At 41.0% G+C, this 15,039-nt stretch overlaps 1 protein-coding gene across 1 annotated transcript in view; it reads left to right on the top strand.

The window, feature by feature from the left end:
- DIAPH1 (diaphanous related formin 1) overlaps window positions 1-10,976 on the top strand; it is an 86,672-nt gene extending 75,696 nt beyond the window's left edge. The window contains exon 28 of the mRNA XM_051978615.1: window positions 6,650-10,976. Coding sequence (XP_051834575.1) covers window positions 6,650-6,807 — 158 coding nt within the window. The 3' untranslated portion in view covers window positions 6,808-10,976. The remainder of the gene's footprint in view (window positions 1-6,649) is intronic.
- Window positions 10,977-15,039: the final 4,063 nt, after the last annotated feature.

The raw sequence follows: 15,039 nt of genomic DNA, 5'->3' as shown, positions 1-15,039 counted from the left end.
GGATTAAGGGCACAAAATCTATACACTGGAAAAAGAATTAGCCAAGCTAATCTGTTGATGAAGAGAACTAGCATTGGAAGTCTGTGAATAAATAAACCACCTTACCCAAACCTCCTTCACATAGTCCTAGAGAAAGTTAACTTTTTATTAACATCTGGAGCTCATCTGCTAACTTGAAGGAGAGCTCTGGTTTGACTTCTCCCTTCATGGAGCAAAGATCTAGAACAAGGGAAGCACAAGGAAGGCATTTTATTTCTGTAGATATAAAGGAGTAATCAGAATTAGGGCGGATAAAGAGAGTGAAATGATCAGACACCTGAGAGAACCCAGGAATAGTTATGACCTATTCAAAGTTTAAAGCTGGGAATGGGAGGTAGACACTGGAGTCACAGGATCTTATAATGCCTGTTTGAAAGTTAGAAGTGGGCTTTCCCCTCATACCTTGCCTTTGATAATGTTGAGTATTTAATGCTGAACTAAAATACCTGGAGAAAAGAATAAAGGTGAAGTGAGATATTATTTAGGTAAGGATATAAATAGGATGAATTACTAAGGAAATGGGAGAAGGACCTAATTAAAAGGGAGGAGGGGAATAGCTAAGGCTTCTACTCTTTTTCTTCTCAGCATAGAAAAGCACCATGACTATAGATGCATCACCAGTTTTGATGAAGATGTTTTCTCAGGACTGATAATGCTTTGGTATATGATTTGACTCTTAGGACTTATGTCCTCTTTCCCATAATGGAAGGAAATGACAACTAAAGGCTTCTTTTAGCCACAACCTCACAACTATAGAGGAAGATATTAAGTGCTGTTTGTTCTCTGCACATTCTTTGGTTCCACTTTACCTCATCTTTAACCTTGGAACCATCCTGGAAAAGAAAAATGGGACTTGTATGTAAACTGCCACCATACTTGATATAACCAATTCCATTCAAGTGAGGATATGACATATTTATTACCTGTTAACAAGCTAAAGAGGTAGTAACTGTTATAAGTTGGAGAGTTTAGTTACCAGAAATGGGGCATGCAGTATTGGATATTTTAATCCCAATCCATATTTTGCAGTATAGACTTATAGATCAATAACAGAAATCCAATCTGTATTTACTAAATTGAAACTTTTTACCATCTCTTACCATCATTTGAATAATTAGAAATTAAATGACTATAGAAAATTTAATTTGATGCTAGAATTCCTGGCTATAGCACAGTCCCAATCCTAGTAATTTTGCCTAAGAAACAGAATCCCAGGGGCAGCTAGATGGTACAGTGAATGGATAGAGCACTAGCTCTAAAGTCAGGAGGGACCTGAGTCAGCCTCAGACACTTAATATTTCCTAGCTGTGTGACCCTGGGCAAGTCACTTAACTCTAATTGTCTCAGGAAAAAGAAAGAAAGAAAGAAAGAAAAGAAACTGAATCCCTAGAGCTTGAAATAGAGGTGAAATTTATTGGAATGATGATTTGAGAGGTAGAAGATAAGAGGAAAAAGAATTTTCCTAAGCATTTTCTGGCCCTTCTCAGCCTGATCAATGTGATCTTTGGATGGAGCACTTTGCTATGAGTATTTGGGTAGGGAGAAGGAAGAGTAGACAGAATCAGTGTTGTTTGGGCATTGCCTATAAATTTTTTTTTTTTTAAGAAATATTTCATGAATATAAACTGCTTGCATTTTTGTTTTTTCTTCCTGGGTTATTTATACCTTCTGAATCCAGTTCTCTCTGTGCAACAAGAGAACTGTTTGGTTCTGCACACATATATTGTATCTAGCATATACTGTAACCTATTTAACATGTAAAGGACTGCTTGCCATCTGGGGAAGGGGGGGAGGGAGGGAAGGGAAAAATCGGAACAGAAGTGAGTGCAAGGGATAATGTAAAAAATTACCCTGGCATGGGTTCTGTCAATAAAAAGTTATTAAAAAAAAAAAAAGATAATTTCCAGGGAGGAGAGGGGGGAAGAAATATTTCAGTTTATTTAAATTGTTAAGTAGAATATGAAACCGAATCTGTAGCTAGTGCTGTACCAGAGGATGGACAAATGGGTTGGTGTTTGATGAAAACAGCATCTACACAAGAACCCAATAGACTTACAGAAAAGGGGCCAAGCCCTAATATTAAGCAAATAAAAGCTTACGTTTTAAACAAAGATTATACAAAAATTGATTTATACTCCATTTTCCCTTTTTTGATATTTAGAAAGGGCAGATTTAACAAAAGGTAGCCACATCCTGCCTATTTATAATGCCGATTATAATTATTATGCAAACAATGAAACTCAGTCTTATCGCCCAAAATCCCAGTGTTTTATTTCTCACCTTAAGTCACCCAATTAAGTAGGTTTAATCAAGTGAAGATACCTTGCCTATAAAATTAAGTAATGACTGATAGTATTTTTCCTGTCAACTTCTAGACAGTAATACCTTTACATCATATGAGATATACTCTAGCTCCACAATAAACAGCTCAAACAATTTTTAAGTACAGTGGCCTTCAAAAAAAATTTTTTTTTACCACTCTCATCTGTGAGTGCTGACAGTAGGCTTCCATGGAGAATTCCCATCTCCCTAGAGAGAGAGATGTCTTAATAGAATCTCAGGTGCTTCCCAAATGTTTCCTGTGCATACTCAGACCACTGGTGGTTTCCCTTGGCTCTCTAACACTTAAGAGTTCTATGTGAATGTCATACATCTCTCAAAAAATGGGAGATCTATTGACCTTCATGAGAATTTCTGACCTGTATTCAATGAGGGCTCCTTTAAATGATAACTGTGATTGTACAAAAGTAGAGACTAAGAGAAAGCATAGTTGACTAATGGTCAGGAGTCCTGAGTTCTAGTGCCAACTTTACTACTTACCTAGCCATCTTTTCCTAAGACAAGTCACTTAACTTTCTGGGCCTCACATTTTCCAATTTATAAAAATTCTGTGCCAATCTAATTGTAAGCAGTATAATTATAAACATAGGCGATGCAGAGGATTAATAATCTTTTTGCTTTGAGATGGTGGGTTTTCATATCTTCCCTCTAAGACTTCTAGCTTATCCTTCCAGAGTCCTCTATTACTGCCTGCCTTTTTGGCTGTATTATCTGGCTTATTGCCTTGAACAGAGGCACTGCTTATACATCTTCCTCACAGGCTGGGTCTGTGACTGCTCATTCCCAAGGAGTCAGCTGTCCTTATTCAAAGACATCAGCAGCTCTTCCCTAGAATGTAAAGGAATGGAAAAAATCTACCGGCCTCTAGGGAGTGACCATCATACAAAGATCCTTTATTGGGTAATGGGGGGAAGTGGTCTAAAAAAAGGAGAAAGGGGGACTTTCAAGGCTGGTTCATTAAAAACAGCCCAGATGTCTGTGTTCTGCAGTGTTCAAGAACAATGGCATAAGTGTAGAGGGGAAGAATCTCTGTAATTGTCCTGAAGGAACTTTTTCAGGCTGATGATTAAGTCAGTTTGTGGTTTTAGTGACTCAACTTTATTTCAGTGTTTGAATCATAGCCTCTTATACTGGCCATCTGCTCAATGGCACAAGAGTCTAAAGGAAGTAAGAAATCCGTCTCCCTCTTCCCTTCTCTCCTCTATTCCAAGCCCTCCTTCCTAACTCTCTCAGCTCCTACTCTAGTTGGTCACAAGTATATAGAAAATGACAGCAAAATCCTCTCTAGTCCAGAGGACTTCTTTTTCTGCTCTCAGATAAAACCAAAGTGTAGTAATAAAATTGCCTCAATGGAACTTTTCTTTTTTCCAATTTTTTTAGATTATTCTAATAAGAAGAGAATACCCACCAAGCAAAAAATAGGACAATAGATATAATTAGGAATTTATTAGGACATGAATGAAATTTTTAGTATAACTATGACTGTCCGATCTGTCCCAGTTTCTTCTTCCCTTGGTAGTTTATTAAAATACATACTTCCTTTAACTAGTTCCTATCCTGTGTTCTATAAAACCCTTTTCCCATCTCATTAACCCTTTTCCATCTCCAACATTGTTTAACTGCTTCTTACTGACTTTTTTCCCTTTCTGAATTTTCTTTCTTATCAATACTTATAATAATTATTTGTTAATATGAATAAAATTTTATAAGGAGAACCATCTCATATATTTAATATACTTCTTTATACCTTTGTCAAGCTTTTTGTTTTTCCAGGGTTATAACATCAAGTAGCTAATGAGGAATGGGTTAGGGCAGTCACCTTGTTCTTGGCTATTCAAACTACTTAGCATTATTACAACAGACAAGATAGAGTAGGAATCAAGATTTTTAGCTTCCATAATGTTGCCAGAATTGATACTAGCTTGCTGTCTTGTCTTGAGCTATATTATGCTCTTCTCTATTGCTTTAGCTTCCCATATCTTAAATGAAGATTATTAGCTCTTAGGATGACTTAAGAATAATTTTTATCTGACCTATAACATGAGTTCTTTAATATCTGTAAATATTGGGGTTTGTCCTCAAAATTTTTTCTTGGGCAGAGGCAGCAGTTTTATTCTACAAAGAAAAAAATGCTTAAACAAAGCATTTCAAAATGGTTCAATATTTAAACTTTAACTTTTGCACTTCTGTCTCTTATTTTGGCCAGACCTCTCTTAGAACAGCTGTCCCAAACCCCCCTGACAAAAACAAGGTTTTTTATCTCTTTAAGTTTGACCTTTATTTTTCCTGGGTCTAGAGTCAGAAATTTTACCTTCCCTGTGTCTTGTCCTTTAGATATGCAAAGAAGATGTCCTCATAGGCACATTATTTCAGTGCTAGAGGTTGATCTCCAGTCAGACAAATGATGTAGTTTTTTGAGCCTCTTTTCTATAGAAATCAGAAGAAGGACAAAAAAGAAATGCAAAGAAAACGGTGACAAATAATTCTGGGTAGATTTGAAAGTTAAAGGGGTTCCTGGTACCATAGGTAGAGCAGAATATATGGAAAGGGAATGTCTATTAAATATATATATCAGAAACTTAGTCTTTTCTTCTAAGGTACTTGGTGATCTTGTCCAGGAAATTGAAGAGTCTTACAGCAACACTTTGTAGGAAGAAAAAAAACCCTCAAGAATATTCATTATCTATGGAACTCCTCCCAAGGCTTATATGCCTTACACTGCCTAGGAAGTGATGAAACTGAAGTCCAGTCAATTGGAATATTAGAGAACTGCTCTTAGAAAATAGGGTTACTCCTTATCCTTGTTAGATAGTATTTTTGTGCCAGTAAGTAGAAAAGAAGAGGGGACTTTTGAGCTGATAAACTGGGGCCATGTTATGTGTGCTTCCTACTCGGATTGCCCCATTGGTAATTTCTACATGTGAGAGAAGCAGTGGGTTTGGGTGGTGATGAAGACTGAGAACTTAGCATAGCTGGCAGCCACAGGAAGAAGAGGAGAGAAGGTGGTGCTTATTTGAGCTTTCTAATTTAGTTTGGCTCTTCCTCGAAGATTTTCTGCTGCTACAGAGAGGGCAGAAATTCTAGGAGTATCTCATATATAGATTAGAGCAAATTTTACTCTCCTTGGGTTGTCTTCACCTCTTGATTCCCTCTGCTACCTCACTGTGCTCCATCCTCCATGTTGCCTTATCCTGACCCTCCCCCATTTTCCCATACTTACTTCCAAATACTTGCTGTTTGTACTTAGAGGCCGTGGGAAGGGACTGTAGCAGCAGAAATGTGTGGTATTGAAGAGCCGCCTTTATGTCCTAGGGGCACCGAAGTTGTGAGAAACATGCCCTACAGACCTAGGAGCCTCTGTGGAAATTCCAGTGGATAGAGCAGGGAGAGAGAGCATGCAAACTATGGTCATTAGCATGAGAATTTGGGTTGTTACCAATGGTAGTCTTGGGGCAGCAACTGGAATGAAACCTCATCTTTTAGCCTCAGATTGCTTTATAATAGAGATTTTAACTTGGAGTCCATAGAAAGGTTCTATGAACAGATTTAGCATCTCCTTCCTTCAGTTACAAACATTGAAAAACATTACTCTGAGAAGGGATTCATAGGCTTTGTCAGATTGCCAAAGAGCCCCATAGCATCCCCAAAAAGAAAAGAACCCCTGCTTTATGGGATCCACCTAATGACTTCTGTAGTGTACAGACAACTCTGTCCACCCTGGCTTATTTTGAAAAAAGATCCATAGCTTAAGGATCATATTGTTCATTATAAAATAGGTGGGATATTGGGAAGTAGGAAATATAGGTCATTTTTTTTTCTTGAGGTGGGATCAGTTAAGACAGTCATCTGAATGCAAGATGTGCATGTGCTCGCTAACCAGCCTTTTCTAGTGCTTCTGGCTATGGGAGATGCTTTGCTATCTGCACAAGGCTCCTTTAGGGTAGATCTCTGTCCTGGGAGTGTATCTGGATGTGATTTAACTGTTTAGCTTATTGGCAGAGTGAATTAGCTGTGACCAAGATGGACTGCACTCTCTTGTTCCTCACTTGACCATCTTATTCTTATTTCACCAAGAAGTTCTTCCTCTCCACTGTTGACTCTTTAATAATTTTACATGCTTCAGGATCTCTCTTTCTCTAAAATAGTCTGTGTGTCCAGAAGAGTACACACATTAGCCTGGACCTCAATTGATTCTCTATCCCAGAGATTGTGGGGGGAGAGGAGGAATCAGGTTTTGCTAGGACAGTGTCTCACTTCTCTTCTCTTACAGCCAACAGGAAGGCCGGATGTGCAGTCACCTCTCTCCTTGCCTCAGAGCTGACAAAGGATGACGCCATGACTACATGTTCTGCTAAGGTGCCCAGGATGAGCGAGGGAACCCGGGACATGCACGATGAAAATAAGGAGTTGATTGGTCGTGCGAGCTAGGCCTCGGCTGTGCAGCAACACTGGTTGAACAGCTGAGCCTGGGGCAGCCCTGTCTTGCAGCATGAGCCTAAGGGGTCAAATGGATTTTCCTCTTCGGCAGCCAACCTTCCCTGCCTCCTTTCTTTGACCTGCTGCTCTCTGTATAGCATACACAGCTTTAGCTGTCTGGAGGCAAGAAGGAAAGGGCACAGTGGAAGAAGCCCTGGATGTCCACTCAGCACTGGCTGTTGCATTACCAAAGCAGGGACCATCTATGCTGCCTTAACCCTGTCTTACCTTTGTTATTGTGCTGCCAGGTCTTGGGCATGCCCAACCTGCTTCCTCAGTCCCTGGCTCCAAAGGAGCTCACCCCAAGGTCAATCTTGCTGGATTCATGTTCTTTCTGCTGTCTTGTGCCCTGCTGTGGCTTCTCTGGCCCTAGGAACCGCATGGGGCTCTTGAACTTTCTGACCATATTCTTATATTTCCTATCATTGCTGCCTCTCCTGCTTTCTTCTCCCTCTCTCCATTTGCTATTGATATTTATTGTTTGTGGTGAAGTGTTGGCTGCTGCTTCTAAAGAAATGAGGAGCAGCTCCACCTTCACTCCACCCCTAGGGAAGGACCCCTTCCTCGCCCCAGCTTCACAAAGCAAAAAGAACCAGACCACCACTATCCAGCTATGGCATGAAGTAGAGCACCTGAGGAAAAATGATCCTAGAGTCTGGGCATTGCGAACGGCATCAAGACAGGACAGCCTCTCCACATCCTCAGCTTAACTGAGTGTCCCTCCTTCCTCCCTCCCTCTGTTTTCTGCACTTGCCCCCTCACTGCTGATATCCACTGCCCTTGTTATTTTTAGGGTCTTGGCTCATCCCCATCTGAAGTTTCAGCTGTTATATGGCTGCACAAGGCCCCCACCCTCTCCAAGTCTCCAGGGAAAGGGGAGGCAGAGCCTCCTGACTAAGAAATTGTTTTGCAAATGGATCTATTTTTGTATAAGATGTTGTTTTTTAGAAAATATAAAAAAAAAAGCTCTCTCTTCTCTGTTCCCTGCCCCTTCTCCCTCCTGAATGTCAGAGTTCCTGGAATTTTTCCCCTTTGCTTATCCCCAGACACCAGGATCTGCCTCACTGCCCTCATCTGAACCTGTCCTAATGGGCATGTTCAAATTCCAAGCCCCAAGCAATAGTTCTGGATTATTAATTTCTGAGGTCTATGGGTGACTTGGTACTTTTTTCCCTGACTAGACAAGGCCAGGCCAAAGAGCTGAGAGGATCCAGGTACTGCTGAGTTTTTTATAAATTTAATATATTTGAAGAGCCAAATGTGCAAATGCTAACTGGGCACTATGGGGGAAGAGAGAGGTCCAGATTAAGGGATTGGGGTAGGGGAAAGGGTGGAATCATGTAAGTAAGATGCCTAGGCACTGTGCCCTCACCCTACACTGGATACAATTGTTGTGCCATACTCCCTAGAAAGGTAAACCTAGAATTCCCAAATGCAGCTTGAATCATCCCTGCCCTCCTCATGTCCCCTTCATTTCCTTACTTATAGATAAGAGGAAAATGGGATCCTCTGAGGAGAAAATCTAGAAGACTCAAAGACAGGGAATTCTGGGAGTTGGGAAGGTCCAAAATCCTGGGCCTAGGGTTTGGGGCAACAGCAGCTGCTGTGAGAACTTTTTTCAGATGCTGTGTCATAAGGAGTACTTGCTACTCCCATTGTCCCTCCCTGCTGGCTGACAGTCAAACTTTGAATCTTTCTTTTTTAAATCACTTTTGCTAAGATGCATTTGATAAAAAAAGAAAAAAAAGCAAACAAACAAAAAACCCCAATAATAATAAAGGGCAAGATACAAATCTATATCCCTTGCCTTTTGGGCTTCTGGGACATGTCATCATCTTTGATTTGTTGGATTTATTTGTTCACAACTGTTAATAAAGCATTGGAACAGTATTCATTCTAGTTTTCTTTGTGAGGTTTTGGCCCACACCTCTTCCATGCCCCAAATATATAACCTTCCCTTCTCAATTTGAGAAAATCCAAGGGCCTTGCCCAACCTCCTGGATTAATATCAAGTTTGTTGCTTCCCAAGCACCAATTCATATTAACAGTATTAAACACCTCCTGTTTAAGGAGTGCAAGTCTGGAAATACAAGTATGAAAAATGAAAATTCCTGTACTTGAGCTTAAAATCTAATGGAAGGGTAGGTATACAAATAAGTATGGAATATTAATAAATGAATGTGTAGAAAGCTTTAAAGTTTGCAAAAAAAAAAAAAATTCTGTGTGTGTGTGTACACACACATACACCTTTGGCGCCTCACAACAATCCTGAAGAGAAGTCTAGTAAGTTGTCAAATTCAAATAGAAATGGATAGTATCTGGGTAGTATGTTGACATAAAAAACCTCCCCACAAATTAACATTGTGTTGCATTTTTTATTTTGTTAAACGTTTCCCAACTACATTTTAATCTGGTTAGGGCCACACTTAGGATCTCTGGTCTTAAGTGGAAAAGAAGCTTCAGATTCAAAAAGGCCTGGCTCTGATGATGACGGAGTGACCCTCAGCAAATTCCTTAATTTCTCAGTTTTCTAGACAACTCTTTTTAGATTATAAATTGAAGTCTAGGTGTAGATCTAGGAGTTCCCTATACAAGTGAAATCATTGCTTATTCATTAGTCTCTAAAAAGCATTATGTTTAAATGGACCCCTTGCAATAATGGTGCAAGGCCTATCTGAGTACTACTACTTTTAAATAATTTTCAGTGGGAGTTAGAGGAGGAAGCACAGAAAGTTTCATAGAGATTGTAGCATTTACTAAGCCTTTAAGGAAAACAAGATTTTCTACAGACAGGACATTGTAGGGAGCAGGCAGGAGTTAGATCAGGGAATAGCTAAGAATCGTTGATTAGACTAATAGAGTGTGGAAAAGAGGAATAATGTGATTTATTATACTAGGAAGCTGTGTGAAATGTGAGGCTAGAGAATGTCTTTTATATTGTGTAATCTGTGGGTGAGTCACTTCTCTGTGCCTCAGTTTCCACCAAATAAATGGATTGGACTAGGTTTCTAAGGTGCCTTCCAGTTTAAGATCCTATGATCCTGTAGATATTTGTTCATTAAATAAATTTTGAAGTACTGTGTAGAGCATAGGTGCTGAGAGAAGTTTCTAAGAGATGATTAGTTGCTTTCAGACTCTTGTGTCTACTTGGGATAAGGCAAACCTAACTAATAACATATTGCCTGATAAATTTGGAGAAGAAAAGAGTGGGGAACCAGTTCAGACCTGATTTTATCTCAGTTCCCAGTGTAGAAACTTCCTCTGCAGATTAATGCAGATTGGTAAATTGATGTCTTAATTGCCTGGGCCATTAAGATGATGTGATTTATTCCTTGGACATATAGCTAGATGTTTCAGAGACCTGAAGCCATCTCCACCTCTCCACCTCAGACTTTCCTCTTTATCATAGCATTTTGCTTCACAAAATAAAGAGAGAGTCATAAAGTGTTATATGGGTCTGAAGAGGTTTATCACTTTCTGGAGGGTCAGTTAAGGCCACATGGAGGAAGTTACTATCTTTGACTTTGAAGAACAAAAAGAATATTCCAAATATAAGAGATATGGAGGCAAGGTTTAGAGGGTCTTGGGTACATAGAGTGAGCCATCTTGATTCAAGGGTAAAGTGCAGAGAATGATGAAATTGAAGAGCTTTATCATTAGTAGGGCAGTTAGAGAGCATATGGTCTCTGAGCTCCTGAAGCAGTGCCTCCTACTGTGGCTCAGGGGCTGCACCCACCCTAGTGGTACAGACCTCTTTTTCAGACTTTTCTACATTGTCTTAGGCAACTTTTATTGGCTCTGCCAATCCAGAATTTTATTTGAGGCATCACTTTAAAGTTGTTTGGAAGGGGCTATCAGGATAGTTAGCTGTGTCCTTGCTTGTACTCCATCATCTTTACCTTTTAGTTTCTGGCCCTGCTTTTCAGCTCATGCTTACCTCTAACTGTGCTCCATCTTTGCAATTTATACTAGGGAGGGATATCCAAATCAATCAACAAGGATTTAATTGCCTACTACGTGCCAATCCCTGTGCTAGGTGCTGGCATGTCTGCCTTCAAAGAGCTTGCCTTCTACTGGGTGATTACTACATGTTCACAAATAAAATATAGGTCAAATATGTATATTCTCTGTCTTCATGCATATATATAAATGGGGTGGTACAAGAACAACCAATGAAATTATTTGAATAACATTTTCCCCAATTTGTAAAAATAATTTTTAATTTATTTTTTCTGAATTTAATAGTATTTTATTTTTCCAATGACATATAAGGATAGTTTTCAACATTCATTCCTGTAAGACTTTGAATTCCAAATTCTTTTTCCTTCCTCCAATATAGTAAGCAATCCAAAATAGTTAACATTCATTTTTTTCAATTGTGAGTTTTAAATTCTCTCCCTTTCTCTCCTTTCTCCTACCTGAAACAATAAGCAGTTCGATATATTATGTACTATCATGCAAAACATTTCAATATTAGTCATGTTGTGAAGGAAAACACAGAACAAACCCCACTCCACCCCCCAATAAAAACTTGAAACAAAGTGAAAAATAGTATACTTTGATCTGCATTCAAACTCCATCAGTTATTTCTCTAGAAGCAGATATTATTTTGCATCATGAGTCCTTTGGAATTGTCTTGGATCATTGTATTGCTGAGAACAGCAATGATCATCACCAATGATCATCCTACAATATTGCTGTTACAATGGACAATGTTCTGAGTTAGTTCATTTTGCATCAGTTCATGTGAATCTTTCCAGATTTTTTTATGACATCATCCTGCTGTCATTTCTTTTAGCCCAATAGTATTCCATTGCAATCATAAGCCCACACTTGTTAAGCTATTTCCCAATTGATAGTCATCCCCTGGATTTCTAATCCTTTACCAGCACAAAAAGAATTGCAAAAAATAGTTTTGTACAATTAAGTCCTTCCCCTTGCATCCTCCCCTTTTAAAAATCTCTGAAATGCAGACCTACTAGTAATATTTGTGGGTTAAAAATATGCACGGTTTTACAACCCTTTCAGCATAGTTCCAAATTGCTCTTCAGAATTGTTGGATTAGTTAACAAATCCACCAACAGGGCATTAATGTCCCAATTTTCCCACATCTCTGCCATCATTTATGATTTTCCTTCTCTGTAATAATTAACTACCCTGACAGGTGTGAGGTGATACTTCAGAATTGTTTTTAAATTTCTCTACTCAAATTATTTAGAGCATTCTTTCATATGACCATAGTTTTGATTTCCTCTAAAACCTCCCTGCCCATATCCTTTGAATATCAAGTAGAGAATGACATATTACAAATTTGACTCAGTTCTCTATATATTTAAGAAATGAGGCCTTTATTAGAGACACTTCCTATGAAGAGTTCCCTCAGCATCTTGCTTTGTAATCTTGGTTGCTTTGGTTTTGTTCAAAACCTTTCTAATTTAACTGGAATAATTTTAAGAGGTCTCTACAAGAAGATAGCATGGGCTAAAACTTGAAAGGTCTTCCAAAAAGTAGAGGTAAAGAAAGAGCAATTCTAGCTATGGAATTTGGTACTGTGCTAAGGCATGTACTTGGGAGACCAAATGTTATGTATGTGGAGTACCAAAGAGACCAATTTGACTGTGGTGTGGGGTATATGAGGGTGTCAGGAAGTAAATTAGCTTGGAAAAAGAATGAAATCACATCATGAAGTGTTTACAGACTTCCAAAGAAATAACGAACAATAATTTGTATTATAGAAATAGCATGATCAGAGTTGTGCTTTAGGAATATCAATTAGGCAACTAGGTGGAACATAGATTGGAAAGAGGGATATTTGAGGCAAGGAGATTTTAAAGAGGATTTTTTTTTTTTGTAACAGTACAGACAAGAGATGATAAAAAGCCTGGAATTAGGGTAGTTCGGGTATGAGTGGAGAAGAGAACATATGCAAAAGATGTGACAACATGAAATTTGTGACTTGACAAATTATTGAATATGGGAGGGGGGCAGATGTAGTGAGAGAATGAGTCCAGGATGATTCTTATTTTGTGAACCTGGGTAGCTTTTAAGATAACTGAAGTAAGCAAATGGAGTAGGTTTAGGAGTTAAAGGCAAGGACTGTTTTGGACATAGTGAATGTGAGATGCTTGTGGGATATCGAGGTGAAGCTGCAGTTAGAAGTGGATGATAATCTTGGAAGAGATGAAGGCTGGGTTTGTAGATCTGGGAGTTATCTTCCTAGAGATGATCATTAAATCCATGAGTTCTGATCACTAAAAGAGAAAATAGAGAGGGGAAATACCAGAACCAAGCAATGGGATATGTCTATGTCTAAGGAACAGAATATAGGTAACAAAACTGAAGAGAAAATGGAAAAGATAAGGATTATGCTAGAGCAGTGTTACAGCAACCCGGTAAGTATCCAGGAGGGGGTGCTCAACAGTACCAAATGCTGAGAAGAGATCAAGGATGCCATGGTTTTAGCTATACAACCAGGAGAATCCTGCTATGTACCTAGGGGCAAGTGAATCGATTGCATAGTGACCTTGCTTTGTTCTTTCCCCCACCTTTTGGCCACTCACAAATATTCTCTGGATTAGCCCACCAGAAACTTGAGCCGCAGCTGTCCCCAGAAGTCATTGTCTGGGGTTTTCAGATAAAAGCACAGGAAACTCCCTGCTATAAGTGAAACGTGAGAAACACGAAAAGTTCTAGGCTAGGAAGTGATCGTATATACATAGCTCTCAGACCTCTGTCTGGTCTGGGACAAGCCAGCGACCAGGACAGCAGCGACAGTCTGGTGCTGGGGCTAGAAATAAAGCCCTTTAAATAGCCCTAGAGTCTGGATGTTTACAGCCCCTCATGACAGGAGGTGAGGGAGCTGTGGGTAAGGCAGGGCCTTGATCTGTGAAGTGGAATGTAGCTGGCAGAGGGAGGGGCTGCTCTCTCGTTCTCCCTCCTCGACCCCAAGAGCTTTTTATGCTTTTGTGCACACATACTGTGTGGGGACCACAGCTGCCCACGCACCCGTTCAGTCTGCAGGCTTGCCAAGAATAGAACCCAGGCGTCCAGAACCCGCAGGACCGCCTTCATCTCCTGCCCAGCTGTCAGGAGCCAAATCCAGGCTCCCATCCTAGTTATATACTCCTCCCACTCTAGGCAGTTGCTCCCAGAAACTCAGTGAGAAGGTTGGGTTTCCATGACAACGCACTTCGGGTGCTGGGAAGGGTGAGATGGGACTGAGAGCTAAATACTGAAAGGGGGGAGCATCCCCCCCAGCTACTGGGGTAGCCCAGCTTTCCCTCCGATGATTGCATTTGTCTCCATCTCCCCTCCCCCCGCGTTCCCTCCTCCCAGTGTTTTTGCCGCATCTCGGGCAGCAACAACCTCGGAATCCAAATGTTGCTACGGGGAGATTGGAGAGAAAAGGGGAGAGAGGGAGGGAGGGAGGAAGGGGGAGAAACAGATTGGTAGAAAAGGAAGGAGAGAGAGTGAATGGAAAAAACCAGGAGGCAGAAGCTGGGGGGTGGGGCGCCAGCAGAGAGCTAGCTGTCTGTGTCTGGGTGATGTACATTTCCTGCGGATGCTCCAGTCCTATCGGATCTGGGCAGGGGGACCCTCGACCTGGAGGAAGAGAGACTGCAGAGTTATGGAGGGAAAATGTGGGGGCGGGGAAGTGGGTGTGTGGCGGGGTGGAATTTGCAATCGGGAAACTGCGGCCAGGGCTGCCTGTCCCTGGGACAGGAGGAGAGGCTCGCTTTGTGCCCTCCAGCCTCCTAGCCCCTCAAACACTGGGGCAGCCCCCGGTGCTGAATGACTCCGCCTGCTCTCGGGAAGCAGCCATGTTAGAGACAGGGATTCCTTTTAGCGGAGAGAGGGAGGGGGCTGAGGAAACACCACCTCCCCTCTCGATTCCCCCTTTCCCCTCCCCCGCCCCAGTTGGCTTCCTAGCTCTTAACCCTCGCGGCTTCCTGGCCAGCAGCTCCAGTCCCCTCCCCCACGCCTCTTTTGCCTAGATACCGGTGTTGGGGGATGTAACAGACCCAGCCGCACGTACCACCCCACACCTAATTACACTTGCACAGTGACGCACAGCCGCACAAAACTCGCTCGTAGGCACTCACCCCACCGCGCCCAGTCACCCCCCCTCGCCCCCGAATGTGCACAATCCCCAGCCCCGCCTCGTTACCCACTCTGTGAACGACC

Source organism: Antechinus flavipes, chromosome 2 (assembly GCF_016432865.1).
Source record: "Antechinus flavipes isolate AdamAnt ecotype Samford, QLD, Australia chromosome 2, AdamAnt_v2, whole genome shotgun sequence".
In the NCBI taxonomy this organism is placed as follows: Eukaryota; Metazoa; Chordata; class Mammalia; order Dasyuromorphia; family Dasyuridae; genus Antechinus; species Antechinus flavipes.
Note: the sequence above shows the minus strand (reverse complement) of the source record. Positions and strands in the feature narration are given on the sequence as shown.